At 36.0% G+C, this 19,283-nt stretch overlaps 2 protein-coding genes across 2 annotated transcripts; one reads left to right on the top strand and one right to left on the bottom strand.

Annotated features, from left to right (window-relative positions):
• Positions 1–7,240: 7,240 nt before the first annotated feature.
• On the top strand, positions 7,241–9,200 carry LOC110868758 (oxygen-evolving enhancer protein 1, chloroplastic-like). The gene is made up of 2 exons (XM_022118011.2): positions 7,241–7,629; positions 8,314–9,200. The coding sequence occupies exons 1-2, from the start codon at positions 7,396–7,398 to the stop codon at positions 9,067–9,069; spliced, it is 990 nt and encodes a 329-aa protein (XP_021973703.1). The 5' UTR covers positions 7,241–7,395; the 3' UTR covers positions 9,070–9,200.
• Positions 8,583–11,297, bottom strand: LOC110868757 (pentatricopeptide repeat-containing protein At1g20230). Its single transcript, XM_022118010.2, has one exon. It carries the CDS (start codon positions 11,284–11,286, stop codon positions 9,226–9,228), a length of 2,061 nt encoding a protein of 686 aa, XP_021973702.1. The 5' UTR covers positions 11,287–11,297; the 3' UTR covers positions 8,583–9,225.
• Positions 11,298–19,283: the final 7,986 nt, after the last annotated feature.

Raw genomic sequence — 19,283 nt, forward strand, 5'->3', positions numbered from 1 at the left:
ATCCTCAGGTATACATGTTATTGATCTATTTTCCTTTTCGAGCAAATCTTGGGTGTTTGACACTGGATGTGGTTTTCACATTTGTAATGATTTGCAGGGACTAAAAAGGATTAGGAAGCTGAAGCAGGGTGACTTAGAGCTGCACGTTGGGAACGGGCAGAATGTTGCTGTGAAGGCAGTTGGAGAATTTATTCTTGAATTACCTTCTGGGTTGTTTATTACTTTAGACAATGTTTTTTATGTTCCTAGTTTGACTAAGAATATTATTTCTGTTTCTGCTTTAAGAGAACAAGGTTTTAATTATGCTTTTGATATTGTTAATGGTAGCATTTCTGCATTTTTAAATGGTTTGTTCTATTTTGAGGCTAAGCCTCACAATGGTGTCTATGAAATAGATACTTCTAACAATAGATCAAATAATATGGTATGCTCTCTTTCCTCTAAACGTGTTAAAACTAGCTTTAATCAAACATATCGTTGGCATTGTCGTCTTGGCCATATTAACATCAATCGCATGAGGAAGCTCCGAACCGCAGGGATTCTAGAATCCATGGGTCAGGAGACTTATGATTTATGCGAATGTTGTCTAAGTGGCAAGATGACTAAGGCCCCTTTTACCGGAACTAGTGAAAGGGCCAAAGACCTGTTAGGACTCATACATACTGATGTATGTGGTCCATTTAGGACTATGTCAAGGAATGGGGAGAGATACTTCGTTATATTTACTGATGATTATAGTAGATATGGATATGTTTATCTTATGAAGTTTAAACATGAAACCTTTGAAAAGTTCAAAGAATTCCAAAATGAAGTACATAATCAACTAGGGAAAACGATTAAGGCACTTCGATCCGATCGAGGTGGTGAATACATTAATCAAGAGTTTGATGAACATCTCAAGAAGTGTGGGATTATATCCCAACTAACTCCACCCGGAACACCACAACTCAATGGTGTGTCTGAGAGGAGAAATCGAACCTTATTAGATATGGTTCGATCAATGATGTGTCGTACAAACTTACCACACTCTTTTTGGAGTTATGCTCTTGAAACTGCTACACGTCTTGTGAATATTGCTCTTACTAAAAAGGTAGAAAAGACACCATATGAGATGTGGCATGGTAAACCATCTAAAGTCTCTTACCTTCGCATATGGGGATGTAACGCTTATGTTACCAGTGAGTCTTCAGACAAACTTGATCCTTGCGGTGAAAAAGTTGTTTTCATTGGATATGCATATCCGGTTGGTTATTATTTCTATAATCCTGCTGAAAATAGAGTTTTCACTAAGCGTCGAGGAACATTCCTAGAGGATGAGCTTATGGCGCGAGGAATTGGAGATAATCTTGTGGATCTTGAGGAAATTCGAGAACCACAAATTAATCAACCAATAGTCGAATCTGCCTCTCAACAAAATGTTGTTGGACCTGAACCTGATAGGATTCAGGAATCTGATGTAACACTAGGCGTCCGCAGAAGTATGAGGGATCGTCATGGACCTGATAGGTATTCACCTGATAGGTACGTCTTGATAATTGATCAAGAAGAGCCCTCAACCTACAAAGCTGCGATTTCAGGTAACGAATCTGAAAAATGGCTCGAAGCCATGGGCGTCGAGATGCAATCCATGTATGACAACCAAGTCTGGGATTTGGTTGAACTTCCTCCCGAATGTTGGACTGTAGGAAGTAAATGGGTTTTCAAGTTGAAAACAGACATGGATGGAAATGTGCAAACCTATAAGGCTCGGTTGGTTGCTAAAGGTTTTACTCAGACTCAAGGAGTTGATTATGAGGAAACCCTCTCGCCAGTAGCCATGCTTAAGTCTATTAGGATTCTACTTGCCATAGCCGCGTATTATGACTACGAGACATGGCAAATGGATGTCAAAACCGCGTTTCTAAATGGACACCTTACAGAAGATGTCTATATGGAGCAGCCTGAAGGTTTTGTAGATCCTAAGAATCCAAGGAAAGTTTGCAAGTTGAATAAATCCATTTATGGATTGAAACAAGCATCTCGAAGCTGGAATCTTCATTTTGATCTGAAAATCAAACAGTTTGGTTTCATTAAAAACGAAGATGAGCCGTGTGTTTACAAGAAGGCAAGTGGGAGTTCTATTACTTTTCTAATCCTGTATGTAGATGACATACTTCTCATTGGAAACGATATCCCAATGCTGCAGGACGTTAAATCCTGGCTTGGTAAATGTTTCTCAATGAAGGATCTTGGAGAAGCTGCTTATATTCTAGGAATAAGGATTTATAGAGATAGATCTAAGCGGCTACTTGGACTTAGTCAAAGTACATATATTGATAAGGTCATTCGACGTTTTTCAATGCAAGATTCCAAGAAGTGTCTCTTGCCAATGGCAAGTGGAACCGTACTGAATAGTCATCAATGTCCCAAATTGGACAAAGATAAAGAGGATATGAAAAAGGTTCCATATGCCTCTGCTATCGGTTCCATCATGTATGCCATGTTATGTACTAGACCGGACGTATCGTTTGCTCTGAGCTTGACTAGCAGATATCAAAAGAATCCTGGTAAAAGTCACTGGATTGCTGTGAAAAATATCCTAAAGTACTTAAAAAGAACTAAGGATATGTTTCTGATATTTGGCGGTTTGGAAGAAGAGATGAAAGTAAAGTGTTACACTGACGCAAGCTTCCAAACGGATCGCGATGATTCACGATCTCAGACAGGCTATGTTTTTACTTTAAATGGTGGTGCTATAACTTGGAAGAGTTCTAAGCAAAGCGTGGTGGCCCAGTCGACCACTGAATCAGAATATATAGCGGCTTCAGAAGCTGCTAAGGAGGCTGTTTGGATGAAAAAGTTCATTGCTGATCTCGAAGTTATACCAAGCATACAGAAGCCTATCGAGATATTTTGCGACAATACAGGTGCAATTGCTCAGGCAATGGAACCAAGGTCGCATCACAGCACGAAGCATATTCTCAGAAAATTCCATTACATACGGGAAGTTTTGGAAAGAGGAGACATCGTAGTAGAGAAAATTGATACTGATCAGAATCTAGCGGACCCGTTTACTAAGCCTATACCTCAAGTGAGACACGAGAAGCATGCTGATTGTATAGGTCTTAGATATGCTAGATAGTGGGTCTGATTTTGTAATTTAGTAATTTGGTGCATTTTGAACTGTAAAAAGTATTTTATGTTTATTTGAATTTAATGGTTCAATGTCTTTTAAACTATTATATCTGTGTTCAAATATTAGTACGTTAAGTATCTATGAATATTGTATTTTAAAATATCTGTAGTCTATCAGATTCGTGAGAACCAATCTGGTAAAAGACTATTGTGAATTAGATGGTTGATCCATATAGTGGATACTCAAAGTGTTGAGAACCATATTCACTGATATGATTAGTTGAATCATATTGGGCGTAACTCGCTTCAAAATGATCTTCATGGATCTTAGTCATAAGACGTTTTGAATAGGTACGATCATTGTATCCTTAGACCTGCGGTGCATACTAGAACTAACTTAAATGAATGGTTGCTCTTTGATTCTATCTAACGTTGTACGTAACTGGCAGTAATAAGGATAGTTTTGGGAATGATCTGAAGTTTAGTGGGAGTTGTTTGTAGCCAAAGGGATCTGTACTTCTATACTTAGAAGAAAAACACTCTGTCGCCTTTCATTGATTTGAACTGGTGTTACACGCGTGGCCACGCTCGAACTAGTAGTAGTTGGATAAACCACTTCAAATCGGGTACGAAATTAGAAATGGTTGAATAATATATGAGAATGAATAGGATCCATGTCTCATGTTCAACAAGTGTTCAATACAGAGGGATAAATGAGTCGATAACCCGGGCTATAGTATTTGCATAACCAAAGGTTTGATTAGTGCAAAGAATTAGTTGACATAAATTTGTCATACCTTGTCGGGGGCAATATGATGCAGCTAGGCACCCACTATTGTCTACATTGAAACTTAATCGGCCAATCGACCAAGTGGGAGATTCTTGGATATAATGTTCAATTGTCGATTATAATTAAATGTTGTCGTCAAGGTACGACCCAAAGAGTTACACTTTGGGCAACGAACATTTAACGGACCGGATCACGAAATAATAAGCGTAATAAAAGAAACGGATAATTATTTAGAATAATTACGGAGAGACAGATTAATATTATAATTAATTTGTTAATTATAATTAATATCAGATAATTAAATATGTATATCCATATTGTTAGTTATTAGATAATTAATAATAATGAGATATATTATTTAATTATGAGATAGTTATGAAGGAGTTGTAATTAGATTCCTAATGGTTTAAAATAAAAGATATGAATATCTTTAATAACCATATATAAAGAAAAACAAATTTAGATCTCCAGATGAGAGGTACTTTTGACGATATATGGTTTTTGAATAAAAAGAAGTTTTGAGGCTTTCAAAAGTAGAAAAATACCCTAAGCCTTAAAAGGATCTACGACACTTCAAGATTCCTTTTTTTGATTGCCATCGCAAAAGAAAAGAAAAGAGTGAGGAGGAGAAATTCTTTCTATTGATCTCAGTTCTTGTGGTCCGTATTTCTTTAATTACGCAAAAAGGTTAGTAAAGTTTTGAACTTTATTTTCTTTAGATTATGGTTTCGTTTGAAATCGTTTCAAACGAACGAATATGATTTCGTGGTCAACGATCATCTAGCGAGATCATTCGTTGAACCAATGTGTCTTTCTTGGATGTCACGATTCTTTATTTTATTATAACCTATTTTGATTGTAATAAGATCACTGGTGGAAACGGTTTAGAACCGAACCTCGTGTACATGTTTTCCGTTGCGTTCAGTTTGTTTGACAAATTGATAAAAATTATTTTCTAAAAGTTACACGAAATTCCAACAAAGGACACTTGTGAGTCATTGCTTAATTAGAAATTGAGTTAACTTTCGTTTTGCTCCCTGTGGTATGGTCATTTTAACGGTTTTGCTCCATAGTTTAAAAATAACTATTTTCCTCCCTGATCTTTCGAGTTTGTCGCCAGTTTGCTCCCTGGCTCTAACTCAGTTAAAACGTTCAATTAAAAGTAGGGGTATTTCGGTAGTTTACCCCCTGACTCTAACTCAATTAAAACGTTTAGTTAAAAATCGAGGTAGTCGTGGTCGACAGGTGGTAGTTGCAGGTGGTGGTGGATGGTGGTGGCCGGTAGAAAGAGTGGTTAGAAAGATGGGGGGGGGGATCAGAAAAGAATTACTTATATACATGTAAATAAACAAGTTATAAGTTTAGTTAGGTAGAAAAGACTTACATACCCTTGCTTTTATCTATAAAATTACCAAAATACATTTCTAGTTAATGGATTTTTTGGATAGAGTTAGAGCATTCACATCCAATCCATCATATTCTCATCCTAAATTACTCTAAAAAACACTACATTTTTTCTCTCATTTTTTAATTAAATAATATTTTTATACCTTTATCATTACCTTTTCTCTCTCCTCCACTCACAACCACTTTCAAAATATATTAAAAAAATTATAGGGGGTGAACAGTGTCTCCCCAAATATACAGATGAACAGTAACATTTTCTCTCTCCTCCACTCACAACCACTTTTTATACTTTTTATATTTTAAAAACAACACACACATAATTTAATTCCTTGGATGTGAATGCTCTTAGAAGCGAGGAGCAAAATGACGATAAGTTAGAAAAATCAGTGAAGAAAATGGCTATTTTAAACTATTAGAGAAAAACCATTAAAATGACTAAATCACACGGAGCAAAATGGACGTTAACTCTCAGAAATTTTTAAAAGTTAAAAGTTATTTTGTCAAATTATATGAATAAGATGACCATATGATGATGACCCCTTATAAAAATAGGTAAGGCTTTGTAAGGCATCCTTACGAAATGTGCAACCAAGGATATAAAATTCAGGGGTACAAGTTATAATAATGTCATAGTGATGGGTCTTGTTTAATCATTCTTTGGTTAATATTTGCAGTTAGTTAATCAGGTCGTTAAAATGGAAGAGAATAGCTATTGGGTTAGGTCACTTTTCTATTCTTGTAAGATTGAAGCACTTCTCCAATCGTCTTCTTTGTAATTGTTTTTGAGTGAAAAAGTGTTAGATATTCTAGTATAATTGGGATTAAGTTGCTGATCAAAAGGAATTATGATATACATCGAATAAGTTAGGAGGTGCGCGAGTGCATGCTTGTTCGAGTTGTTATAATTTCAAGCATTTGGGCGGAGCTCCGAATGAGGGTTCCATGGGGGCAATGCCCCCTTGGCAGGGTCCGGGGTCAGCGCCCTCAGGAGCAGGTCCAAGGGGCAAAGCCTCTGGCTGAGGTCGAGCTGTTGTTCAGTAGATTATCCCTAACAATAAAATTCCCCAACAATAAATGTTTGGGATTGAATTTGAAAACACGAATGTTAATCTAATTTACTTCTATTATAAGATTGTGATCCCATGATTTGATGGTTTAGTAGTATGGTGATTGCCTTATAAAAGTGGTGTGGCTTTAAATATTTGTAAGTTATAAAGAAAAACTGTTTAAAAAAATATTATAGGATTGTGATGAACTTTTGAACATATTTTTTTAGTGGTTAGTAATCAAGGGTGGGTTTGAAAAGAAGTTAACTTTTCTATTTAAATATATGTTATTTATTTTTATAAAGAGGCAGTTAATATTTAATTTAACTAACAATAACAATTAAATAGTATATCTTGCTAAAAAAGATTTAAATATTATACATAAAAACTAATCTACCCTTTGCAAAATAAGATAAAATAAATAAATGATAAAAATGACCGTAATAAAACCCTCTAGGTGTTTAGATAGGAGATCATGAGTTAATACCCGATAAGCGTAATATTTAGTCGTTAAAAAAGGATAAAAAATAACCTTTACCAAATTAATGAAATACCTTATTAAACTATACCAACAGTGAGTAACGTGTCATATCCACACGCATCGTATACATTTATACATGGTTAGTGGCAATGTCTTGTCTTACTTGATTATAAATAAAAAGTAATTTCAATGACTTGGTTTGCAATAAACTTAAGAACATGAAATAAGCAACCATTTTTATTCTCATGGTTAGACATTGATCACTCTGTGTTAAAAGAAAATGAACTTCTTTCTCCTACAAACCACAAATGCCACGTGGCAATACAAAAACCACTAAAAGTAACTAAAATCAACCAATGGAACACCATCTTATCCTATCTGCCTATCTGCTTATCTTGCAACACCCTTGTCCACCAGATACCATTCTTCCCACACACCACACAAATCTTTCCAATCCAACTGTCTGCAACTACTTACTATAATCATAGTTTACAACAACACACTCTTTTAAAACAAAAAACAAGAGAGGGGACTTGTGGTTTGCAAGCTTTACCATAATGGCAGCCTCATTACAAGCAGCTGCTACATTCATGCAGCCTACCAAGGTTGGTCACTCGAACCGGTTGCACCTCAAGTCTTCTCAGAGCCTCTGCAAGGCCTTCGGTGTCGAGCCGGCTGGAGCCAGGGTCACTTGCTCCATTCAGTCTGATCTTAAGGACTTTGCTCAGAAATGCACCGATGCAGCCAAGATCGCCGGTTTTGCTCTTGCGACTTCTGCACTCGTTGTTTCGGTATAATTCCCGGGTTCTTTATTTATTATTGAAAATCTTGATCTAAATATCAAAGTGAATATATTGTTAGGGATTGTTATATCATGAAAATGTTCAAATACATAATGGTTAAGTGCTGAACGACAGAAAGGTCTGAACCACTAAGTGCTGAACCAGTAAGAGGTATTAAGAGCCAGTATAATGCTTAACCGTTCAGATGCAAATGTCTGACCAATTCAGATTAGAGGTCTTAACCATTCAGACTCAGTATAATGCTTAATCATTCAGAGCAAATGTCTGAACCATTCAGACATCTGCTCACGAAACAAACAGTCTGAACCATTAAGTGCTGAACTAGTAAGAGGTCTGAACCATTAAGAGGTAAACAAACAGCCCCATAGTCTCCTAAAACTAGAAAGTCATAGGAAGGGTATCAAATGGAATCCGATTGAACTAATTCTAGCGGCATTGAAACCATTTCGTCGAACTCTACGATCTTAGATTTTAGATTTCGCTTTTGGATTTTTAGCGTGTAGATTTTAGAATTTTCGTTTACGATCATTCTGTCTTTTTATTTAACATTGTGCTTTTTTTTTCTTTCATCATCTTTTTTGCGATTCACTGAGTCTTTTTTCCTTGCCATTGTGTTATATTTTGCGATCCATTGTGTCTTTATGGGGTTTTCATTGTTTTATATAATAACAGGGAGCAAGTGCTGAAGGAAGTCCAAAAAGACTAACTTTTGATGAAATCCAAAGCAAGACATACATGGAAGTCAAAGGAACAGGTACAGCAAACCAGTGCCCAACCATTGAAGGTGGAGTCAACGGCTTCGCGGTCAAAGCCGGCAAGTACAACGCCAAGAAATTCTGCTTTGAGCCGACATCTTTCACGGTCAAAGCCGAGGGTATAAGCAAGAACTCTGCACCCGAGTTCCAAAAGACCAAGCTAATGACCCGTTTGACATACACCCTTGACGAAATCGAGGGCCCGTTGGAAGTGTCATCCGACGGCACCCTCAAATTCGAAGAAAAAGACGGTATCGATTACGCTGCAGTGACCGTTCAGCTTCCTGGTGGTGAGCGTGTGCCGTTCTTGTTTACAGTCAAAGAACTTGTGGCAACCGGTCCACCCGAGAACTTTAGTGGGGAGTTTCTAGTGCCGTCTTACAGAGGCTCTTCTTTCCTTGACCCAAAGGGCCGAGGTGGGTCCACCGGTTATGACAATGCGGTTGCGCTTCCAGCTGGCGGGCGAGGAGATGAAGAGGAGCTTGCTAAGGAGAATGTAAAGAATGCTGCATCTTCAACAGGGAAGATCACCTTGAGTGTTACGTCGAGCAAGCCTGAAACCGGTGAGTTGATCGGCGTGTTTGAGAGCATTCAGCCTTCTGATACCGATTTGGGCGCCAAAGCTCCGAAAGATGTGAAAATTCAAGGTGTGTGGTATGCTCAGTTGGAGTGATCGATCAAAGAGCGTTTTTAACCCGAATTGTATTTCGTTTCCTTGGACATGATTTTGTGCTCAATCATAAAAAGTGGTATTTTATATTTTTATTGCTTGAATATTATATAAAATTCTTCCAATCAATGTAATCTCAAATGTTGTAGCATACAACTATCACCAAAAATCTTTACATGAACAATGTCCATTTCTAAAATGATGAAACCTTAATGAATCTCTAACGACAATAGTCACACCGGAAATTTTTGCCATAAACTTGATGGCGTTATGGCAATCCCCGCAAATCCTCAAATTTTTAAACACAGTGATCGACGATTCGCCGCTCAAATTTAGCAATCCAAAAGCCACTGCAAGCTTCTCACTGTGATTGCACAACGTGTCTTCTTTCTCCTCGCAATCAAGATCTTGAAGGACAAAGTCTGTGTCCGGCAAGTACCCGGCTTGCCTTATTTTTTCACTCGTATTACTCAAGAACGTGTATATATCGTCACTGTGTTCGTTGCTCTTATCACCGGCCACAAAAGTGTGTACCTTGTTCTTGACTCGTACCCAACTACAACCGGGCTCTTTTGTGATTCCTTTATCCCTCATTGACTTTCGAGTTTCTGACGCTTCTCCCCATAGTTTAGCGTTAACAAAAATGTTAGATAATAAAACGTAATTTCCAGCATTGTGTGGCTCGATCTCAAACAAACGGTTAGCTGCGATTCGTGCCAAATCAACGTTCTTATACACTCTGCACGCGCCAAGCAAGGCACCCCAAGCGGAAGGGGTTGGTTCGATTACCATATTTTGTATGAACTGATACGCCTCTTCTAAACGACCCGCGCGGCTCAGAATGTCTACTACACATGAGTGATGCTCGGAATCTGGTTCAATCATATGAACCCGCCTCATTGAGTTGAAAATAAACAGACCTTCGTCTACTAACCGTGAGTGGCTACAACCGGAAAGAACCCCCGTGAAAGTAACTGGATTCGGTTTGACACCTGCGTTTAGCATTTCGTTAAAGAGCGCCAACGCTTCGATTCCATTCCCGTGCATTGAATTTGCATAAATCATCGTGTTCCAAGCAACGGTATCTTTTCTCGATATCATCTCAAACACCTTTCGAGAAATTTCAAGTTTTCCACATTTAGCGTACATGAAGATAAGCGCGGTTAACGCTGTCGTGTCATTTAAGAAACCATGCCGAAAGATAAAACCGTGAATCTCCTTACCGCCTCGCAAGCTTTCTAAGTTCGTACACGCGGTCAACACAGCTGTTAACGTAATCTGATTCGGGTTGAACCCCGCGTGTTGCATTTCGGAAAGTAATTCTAACGCTTGTTGTGTTCTCCCCGCTTGCAAGCACCCGCAAATAACCGCATTCCAGGATGCGTAATTTAACTTTGAGCGTTCAACTTTCATCCTTTCGAACGTAGCAAGTGCTTTCGCAGGTTCTCCGTTCTCGAAATATGCTGATATCATCACATTATGCGACACGATATCTCTGTTAACCATTCTGTTAAACACTAGTTCGGCTTGTTTGATGCGTAAGCAAGTGGCGTACATATCAACAAGCGCGCTACTAATAAACATATTCTCCGTAACTCCATTTCTTACGACAAACCCGTGTATCTCTCTACCCAAATTCAAACACTTTAACTCAGAGCAAGCCGGGAGAATCGAAGAAACTGAAACCGAATTCGGTCTCACTCCATCTAAAACCATCTCTCTAAACGCTTGGATTCCCAATCCGGGCTTCCCACAACTAACATAACAAGAACAAACCGAAGTCCAAGAGATCACATCTCTAAACCGCAGCTCGTTAAACACTCGTTTTGCACCTTCAAGAAACTTACACTTTCCAAACATATCTATCATGGCATTGCCCAACACAAGATCCTGATGAAACCCAAACGCGGTCGCATCTTTATGCGCTCTTTGCGCCTCGATAAGATCTCCATATGTGGCACAAGCCTTGACAAATGACAAGAGTACAAATTTATCTGGTTGGATTTCTCGGTCCCTCAATCGGGTGTAGAGGTTTATAGCTTCGTTCGCGCAACCCCGTCTTGTGTAAGCGGATATTAGCACTGTCCACGAGCGCAAATCTGGGTCGGGCATTTTATCGAACAGTTGGTGGGCACGTGTTAAATCACCGGACTCGCAGTATGTTTTGATGAGTTTGAAACTGAGTTGGGCCGGGAGGTTACTGGGTAGCCTCGGCAACATTTGATGCAGCAAATGAATACAAGTTTCACCCTCTTGGTGACGAAAGGTCTCGTTTGATTTTAACAAGATTAACGGTATTATATGAACAACAAACGGTATTATACTTATATATCTATGCACACGCCTTAAAATATTATATGATCGAATAAAAAAAGCGTTATAACAAAAAAATTAGAATAGATTGATGGAAGTCTTACATTGGCCTCTAAAAAAGAAAAGAAAAAAAAAAAACAAGTGTAAAATTACTAAAGAGTAAATTGCCATTTTAGTTCCTGAGTTTTGTTCAAATTTGTCATTTTAATACAAATAGTTTTTTTTCGCCACTGAGTCCCTGACTTTTCCCTTTTGTTACCATTTTGATTACAGACCCTAACTCCATCCAAAAACCTCATTTTTAACTAGGGGCATTTTGGTGATTTTCATTTTAAATCTTTTCAATTGTCGTTTTGATCCAATTCTAAAAAATCAAAAAAATTCTAAAAAATCCAAAAAATTCTAAAAAATAAAAAAAAAAATCATAAAAATAAAAAAAATTCTAAAAATTCTAAAAAAATCAAAAAAATAAAAAAAATTCTGAAAAATCAAAAAATTCTAAAAAATCAAAAAAAAATTCTAAAAAATCAAAAAATTCTAAAAAATCATAAAAATTCTAAAAAAATAAAAAAAAATCTAAAAAATAAAAAAAAATCTAAAAAATCAAAAAAATTCTAAAAAATAAAAAAAAACTAAAAAAATAAAAAAATTCTAAAAAAAATCTAAAAACTCAAACAAACATATTTTAAAGTTTCAAATTCAAAAAATGCCGATATATTCCTCGTCCAGACGGATATATTCTCAAGTTTTATCTATTTTGTTGAGTGAATGAATGGTCATAATGAGATAGAACCACCAACTAATGAACATACATGTTATGTTTTAGTTTATAAAATTTATATTTCATGATATTTATATTTAGTAAATTATATCAATTGATACTAAACTAAAGATGAAAATATTATTGTGATAAATAGTTTTGCTATGAAAACATATATAAAAAGGCCAAAAGGGTGATAATTAATGTGGAAATGTAAGAATGTTTGTGAAAGATGTCAACTTAAAATGAGATTTGTTTATTTAATGGATAAATGGTTCTATCTCATCATGACCACTCATTCACTCAACAAAATAGATAAAACTTGAAAATATATTCGTCTGGACGAGGAATATATCGTCATTTTTTGAATTTGAAACTTTAAAATATGTTTGTTTGAGTTTTTAGATTTTTTTATTGTTTTTTAGAATTTTTTTGATTTTTTTATTTTTTAGATTTTTTTTATTTTTTAGAAGCTTTTTTTGATTTTTTTAGAATTTTTATGATTTTTTTTAGAATTTTTTGATTTTTTTAGAATTTTTTTTATTTTTTGATTTTTTTAGAATTTTTATGATTTTTAGAATTTTTTTTATTTTTATGAATTTTTTTTATTTTTTTTATTTTTTTGGATTCTTTTAGAATTTTTAGAATTTTATGGATTTTTTAGAATTTTTTTGATTTTTTAGAATTGGATAAATGGCAATTGAAAAGATTTAAAATGAAAATCCCCAAAATGCCCCTGGTTAAAAATGAGGTTTTTGGATGGAGTTATGGTCTGTGATCAAAATGGCAACAAAAGGAAAAAGTCAGGGACCCAGTGATGGAAAAAAAAACTATTTGGACTAAAATGGCAAATTTAGACAAAACTCAGGGACTAAAATGGCAATTTACTCATTACTAAATTAGCTCTATACTTTTATCCAATGAGATTAACATAACTAACTATTAAGAAACATAATTTTAATAATCTATATATGATAAAATTCAAAGTGAATGAAATTCGTGATTTTTTTTATATTTACACGGGGTGAATCATAATTATAATATTAAATAAAAAATATGTTCATAATATGATTAAGTATATATAATATAGAGTAATATGCAGACCAAATAGGAAATAAATATTGGAGTTTGTATAGTCATTCATTATAATATGATATGTTATTTGTTTTAGGATTTGTCATAGGAACTTAAAATTTTGTACCACTACTAATATTTGTTGTGACATTTTCTTGTTCAAAGGTAACGTGTCTGATTTTATCTGATAATAGATTATTCAGAAGGATTAATTTTGGCATAATAGTATATTTTCTACCATCTAAATATAGTTTCCTTACTTTCGCTATCACCAACATTAATATAAGGCATGCTCGTATTCAAAGTTATAAACCAATATGAATTGTACGGAATAATTACTTTTATCACAATTAGTAAGGAAACCAATAAAAACTATTGATAATGTAATATGTCTCATACAATTTGAAAGGTCTGAAAAAGGACTTCTAGACAGATAAAAGTAACGTAAATAAATAGACGAAAATTGAATCAATAAAACCAATTAACTATAGTTGAGAAAATACTATATATAGTATAATAATTTACATGTACAATTGAACCAATGAAACATATATATAAGTGAAAAAATAAAGACATGAGACACTATACGACAACTAAGTAAATCTAAATTTAAAAAAAAAAGGTTATGACATTCCGAATGTAAAGATACCTTTCACACACCTCTATATCTTAGTTACAGTAGGAAAAATATGTATATTAAGAGTTTACCTTGTTTTAAAACACATATATCTAGAATTTTTTAATTAATTTAAAAAAATTCTCATTTGATTAAAGGTAAATAAATTATTATTTATTTGACATGGTAAACTTATCTAAAAACCATGATGTATTCTATGTGACATAGATAATATGATAAAGAGTAAAATAACATACCTAGTATGTAGAATGAAGTGGGGTTTAATTCTAAATATTGGATGTAATATATTGAATATTAAATAATGATTTTTTCTATTCTTGACAAAACTATTTAAAATTTATCTATAAATTATTAATGCCCTCATTGAATGACATGTGTTCAAAATCAGGTTTATAAGATTTGTCATCAACCCGGTTATTAAAATTAATATATGATTCATTCATATGGTTTCAAACCACTCAATATTAAAAAACTATTCTTGTTGGACCGTGTTGAGACCCTAAACAGTCAGTAAAAGGCAGTTCATCATTGAATACAGAGGCGGAATCAAAGTAAACAATGTCACACAGCTATATCCTCTTAATTTCCTCTTTATAAACACTTTCTGAGTCAAATACAACGATTTCTGATAAAATTTTGGCAGCACCTCGACTCTAATTCCGCTCCAAAAGTTACAGAATGAAATCTCACAACAACTATATATAGTAGTGCTGATTCCGCTCAAAATGGTTCGAGCGGAACCCCATGAGATTACGAGCGGAATCACCAGGTTTGTTTTGGAGCGGAATTACCTATGAAACTTCAGGAGCGGAATCACCTTGGATCTTGATTTCGCTTCAAATGACACAAGTGTCATTTGGAGCGGAATTACATGTTAAAACCACATTTTGTGATTTCCAACTCCGGACAACCTATCTAGACCTAAGACTCGATAAAGACGTAGTTGACAGACATTCAGTGCACCAACAGACTCCCCCTTGGATGTTGACGAAGTCTTTGGCGTCGAGTCTTCAGTCTTGGTCTTTTTCCAAACTTTGTCTTCTCATTGTAAACTCTCTCTTCACAGGTTCAGAATCTCAACCTGACTCCATCTTCAGTCTCCCCTTTGACTGTTGATCCAGACTCCCCCTTTCATAGACTCCCCCTCTCAGTATGCTGGGATCTGGGATCTTGATCTGGTTCAAACTTTAACACTTTGTTGTCATGGGGATGATGAAGTCCAAAACCTGTTACTCAAACAATAACATTACAATCTCTCTTTTACAATAACAAAAACTCAATAAACTATCAGTTATAGAAATCCACTCAAGTATTCATGTCCAAGTTAATGACCCTGATTACTCAATTAATCTACCAAGTTCAATTTAATGATCTTAGTTGATCTGACTCTTGTTTAAACTTTTCAAACTTCATCTGAAAAATAACAAGCATCAAATTAATGAACTTGTTTTGACTTTTTCAACAACCCAATCTACATCAAGATAAGCTCTCCTCATTCTCCAGTCCAGAACTTTTCCTGCATCTGCTTCAATCTTTCAAGAATCCAATAATCAACTCTCCACTTTGGTTTGTCGGAAAATAAAGCAGAAATAAAATCTTTTTGGATTTTTAATAAAGTTTCTAAACTAGGAAATGAAATACAGAAACTTAAATTGTAGAATGTAAAGAAATTAAACTATTTACAAACATATTTTTTGGTGAGCGTGTCAGGGAATCATATCAGCTTATCAGACAAGTTACTAGTACCATTAAGCTTCAATTTCATACTCAGAATTAAACAATTCACGTAGATTTTTGATATACTGATCCACTTTAAATTCTCACACAATTTTCAATCTATTTAGGATACGATTTAGATGTTTTAGGAACTTAAATCATTCATGTGTCCCACCTCTTGAATATACTCCCGTATCCAGAATCCCAATATTCAGTCTTACAGGTGAGTATACCACAGATGATATCTGTAAGGGGTTAAATGCGAGGGCCGTGAGAGCTCAGGTCGATACTTCCGTATACGTAGAGAGATGACAGCTTCGATTTTTCGGTGTGTCCCCTTTAGAGGATCTTTTGTTTCAACATCAATGATTATCAATTTTATTGTTTAATCAAGTTGCTGAGAGCGATGCTATGTTTCAAGCATTTGCGGAAAGTATTATTCGAGGACTAGGTCAGAATTTCCATTCAGCAGAAGTCCCGGGATAATACCCCAGATATCACTGAGTATAAAGACCTAGTATTTCAGAAAGAGGGACCTTTCAAACGAGATTTCAGGGGTTACCTATATATCCAAGTAGTGTTCCCCATGAATTTCGCAAGTTTGAAATTTTAGGTTTATATTCCGAACAAATCTACTAAATTTGCGAAAACCTATCGACACATCATCAGCGAGACTGTTTAACTCTTTTAAACTTTACAAATCTTTAGCATACTATAACTGTCAAACTGATGTACTATCATTTTCCCTTTTTACACAAACTCTTTTTCAGTTTTCTATTGTTTTTGGATTTTGAAATTTTACTGTTTTTGTCTTTTTAATTTTTTACTGTTTTTGTATTTTCTGAAAAAATATATCTACTCCCCCTAAATACCAAAACAAGTAAAAAATCGACAAACCATTGCAGATTGTTTCTCATCTTCATCTACAACAGTACCATCATCAACGCCAATAATGCCATCCGACACCCAAAAAAGCTTCATACCGTTCAGTTTTAAAAGATATTTAAAACGTGTTTTGTCAAAAGCTTTGGTATGTAAATCAGCTTTCTGATTGTCAATGTGGACTTTCTCTATTCGAATCAACTTCTTCTCGAAGCAATCTCGAATGAAGTGATGTCGAATTTCTATATGTTTAGTTTTAGTGTGATGTACTGGATACTTTGTTATATTTATTGCGGCCTCATTATCAACAAAAAGAGGTGTGTTAAGAAACTGCAAACCGTAGTCGCGCATCTGTTGCTGTATCCACAGGATCTGAGAGCAGCAACTGCTAGCAGACACATACTCCGCTTCACATGTAGATAGTGCCACAGACGTTTGTTTCTTACACTGCCAGGTAACCAAGCGAGGTCCAAAGAACTGGCATCCTGCAGTTGTTGATTTTGCATTGACTTTGCAACATCCGAAATCCGAGTCGGAATACCCTTCGAGCGTAAAGTCGCCTTTTCTAGGATACCACAACCCCAATGTAGGAGTTCCTTTCAGGTAGCGTAATATCCTCTTCACAAAATCATGTGCGAAGCTCTTTGGATAGATTGATATCTTGCTGCGAGGCATGTTGGGTACATGATATCAGGACGTGAAGCAGTTAAGTACATCAAAGAACCTATCATGGAACGATAGAACGTTTCATCAGCCCTGTCTCCGGTGAGATCTGGGTGAATCCCATGATTTGTTGCAAGTGGGGTAGCAGCTGGAGTAGAACTTGACATCCCAAATTGCTCTAGAATATCATGAACGTACTTCGTCTGGTGAATGAAAATTCCCCCAGGTAGTTGTTCAACTTGTAGTCCCAAAAAGAATTTCATCTCCCCCATTGATGACATTTCAAATTTTTGCTTCATCACTGATTCAAAATCTTTGCATAGATTCTCATTTCTTGACCCAAAAATTATATCATCCACATAAATCTGTACGATCAGAAGATGTCCGTCGACCTCTTTAGTGAAGAGAGTGGCATCCACTTTTCCAGGAATGAAGCTGTTGGCTAGTAGGTGTTGAGACAAAGTCTCGTACCAAGCTCTCGGGGCCTGGTGTAAACCATACAACGCTTTGTCTAGCAAATAGACCTTGTTTTTGTGGATTGGATCGGTAAAGCCCGGTGGTTGTCCGACATATACCTCCTCTTTTACCTTCCCGTAGAGAAACGCCGATTTTACATCTAGCTGATATACTTTGAAATTCTTCCAAGATGCAAATGCCAGGAAAATTCCGATTGCTTCTAGTCGTGCCACAGGAGCATAGACTTCAGTAAAATCAATCCCCTCCTATTGACTAAAGCCCTGAAACACAACTCCTTTGTCGTATCTCTTACATTAAATACCCATTCGTATTGATTTTCCTGTGACCATCCGGCAAATCCACTAGCTTCCACACTCCTAACTTTTCAAACTGACTCAATTCTTCTTGCATCGCATTGACCCAAGAATCTTTAGTAAGCGCCTCTTTGTAAGTTCGCGGTTCGATCTGCGAAATAAAACAATTTAATGAAAAATCAGTTTGTAAAGGTGCTACTTTGTAAGGCCTCTTTGTAAGGCCCTGGTCAATTTGACGTCTCTTTGTAAGGCCCTAGTCAATTTAACGTCTCGTGCGAACACCCGATTGCAACTCTCCAATGATCAACTCCTCTAGATGGTATGAAAGAGTTCGTGGCATTACTTCGCTTGGAACATCTACATCGCCTTCCAGATTAGTAACATTCTGATTTGCACCTTGTTCACCAATTTGGTTTGTTTGACTTGACTCCTGAATCTGCTCCCCCACAGAATCTGAATCACCATGATCAAATATCAGCATATTCTCAGATTCTTGATTATCATTCTGATCCGACTGATTATCTTGAGCAACTTCATTCTGTTGGACATCATCATGTTCACCAACATTGCTAGGACCTGCTTCATCGTCATTTGAAGTTTCCCGTGGTCGTCTAGAATACTCAGCTGGGAACCTTTGTTGCGACTCGTACTCACGCAAAATATCCAACTCATCAAACAAATTTTCTTCTTCCTCTGATTCTTCTCTCATGTCAAACGAATCCCACAACTTGTCATAATGATAACGCCATGAATCTCCTGGATTCTGCGATGGCATTGTATAACCTTGACATTCAACATTTTCAACTTCAATAATCCGCTTCTCGCTTGGAACGAAGACACGTCGCATAGGACTCGCATAACCAACAAATATACCCTCAATGCACTTCGGACCAAACTTTCCATGAGGCTCTATAACAATACAGGGTGACCCGAATGGTTCTAGATACTTCAAATTAGGTTTGCGGTTATTGATCAACTCAAAGCATGTTTTGTTGAACTTCTTGACAGTGAGAACTCTGTTGAGCGTATAGCATGCGGTGGAAACAGCTTCAGCCCAAAAATTTATCGGTAACTTTGAATCTGCAAGCATTGTTCTAGCCGTCTCGATTAGCGTCTGGTTTTTGCGTTCTGCGACTCCATTCTGTTGCGGAGTATACGGAGCACTAAACTCATGCAATATACCTCTTTCTTCACAAAATTCTTCCATCCTATTGTTCTTGAATTCAGTACCATTATCACTGCGAATTCTTCTGATACGCCTCTGGTATAGATTCTCAATCTTCTTAAACAACGCCATCAAACTGTCATACATTTCATCTTTTGACTTCAAAAACGATACCCACGAAAATCTGGAATAATCATCAGTAACGACCAAACAGTAGTAATCTCCTGTAATACTTTT

The sequence above is a fragment of the Helianthus annuus genome, chromosome 7 (genome assembly GCF_002127325.2).
Source record: "Helianthus annuus cultivar XRQ/B chromosome 7, HanXRQr2.0-SUNRISE, whole genome shotgun sequence".
NCBI lineage: Eukaryota > Viridiplantae > Streptophyta > Magnoliopsida > Asterales > Asteraceae > Helianthus > Helianthus annuus.

Bases quoted from the DNA above. Each gene is read 5' to 3' on its own strand.
- LOC110868758 (XM_022118011.2), top strand. From the start codon at position 7,396: ATGGCAGCCTCATTACAAGCAGCTGCTACATTCATGCAGCCTACCAAG. The intron at 7,630-8,313 runs GTATAATTCCCG...ATATAATAACAG, and splicing joins CTTCTGCACTCGTTGTTTCG to GGAGCAAGTGCTGAAGGAAG.
- LOC110868757 (XM_022118010.2), bottom strand. From the start codon at position 11,286: ATGTTGCCGAGGCTACCCAGTAACCTCCCGGCCCAACTCAGTTTCAAA.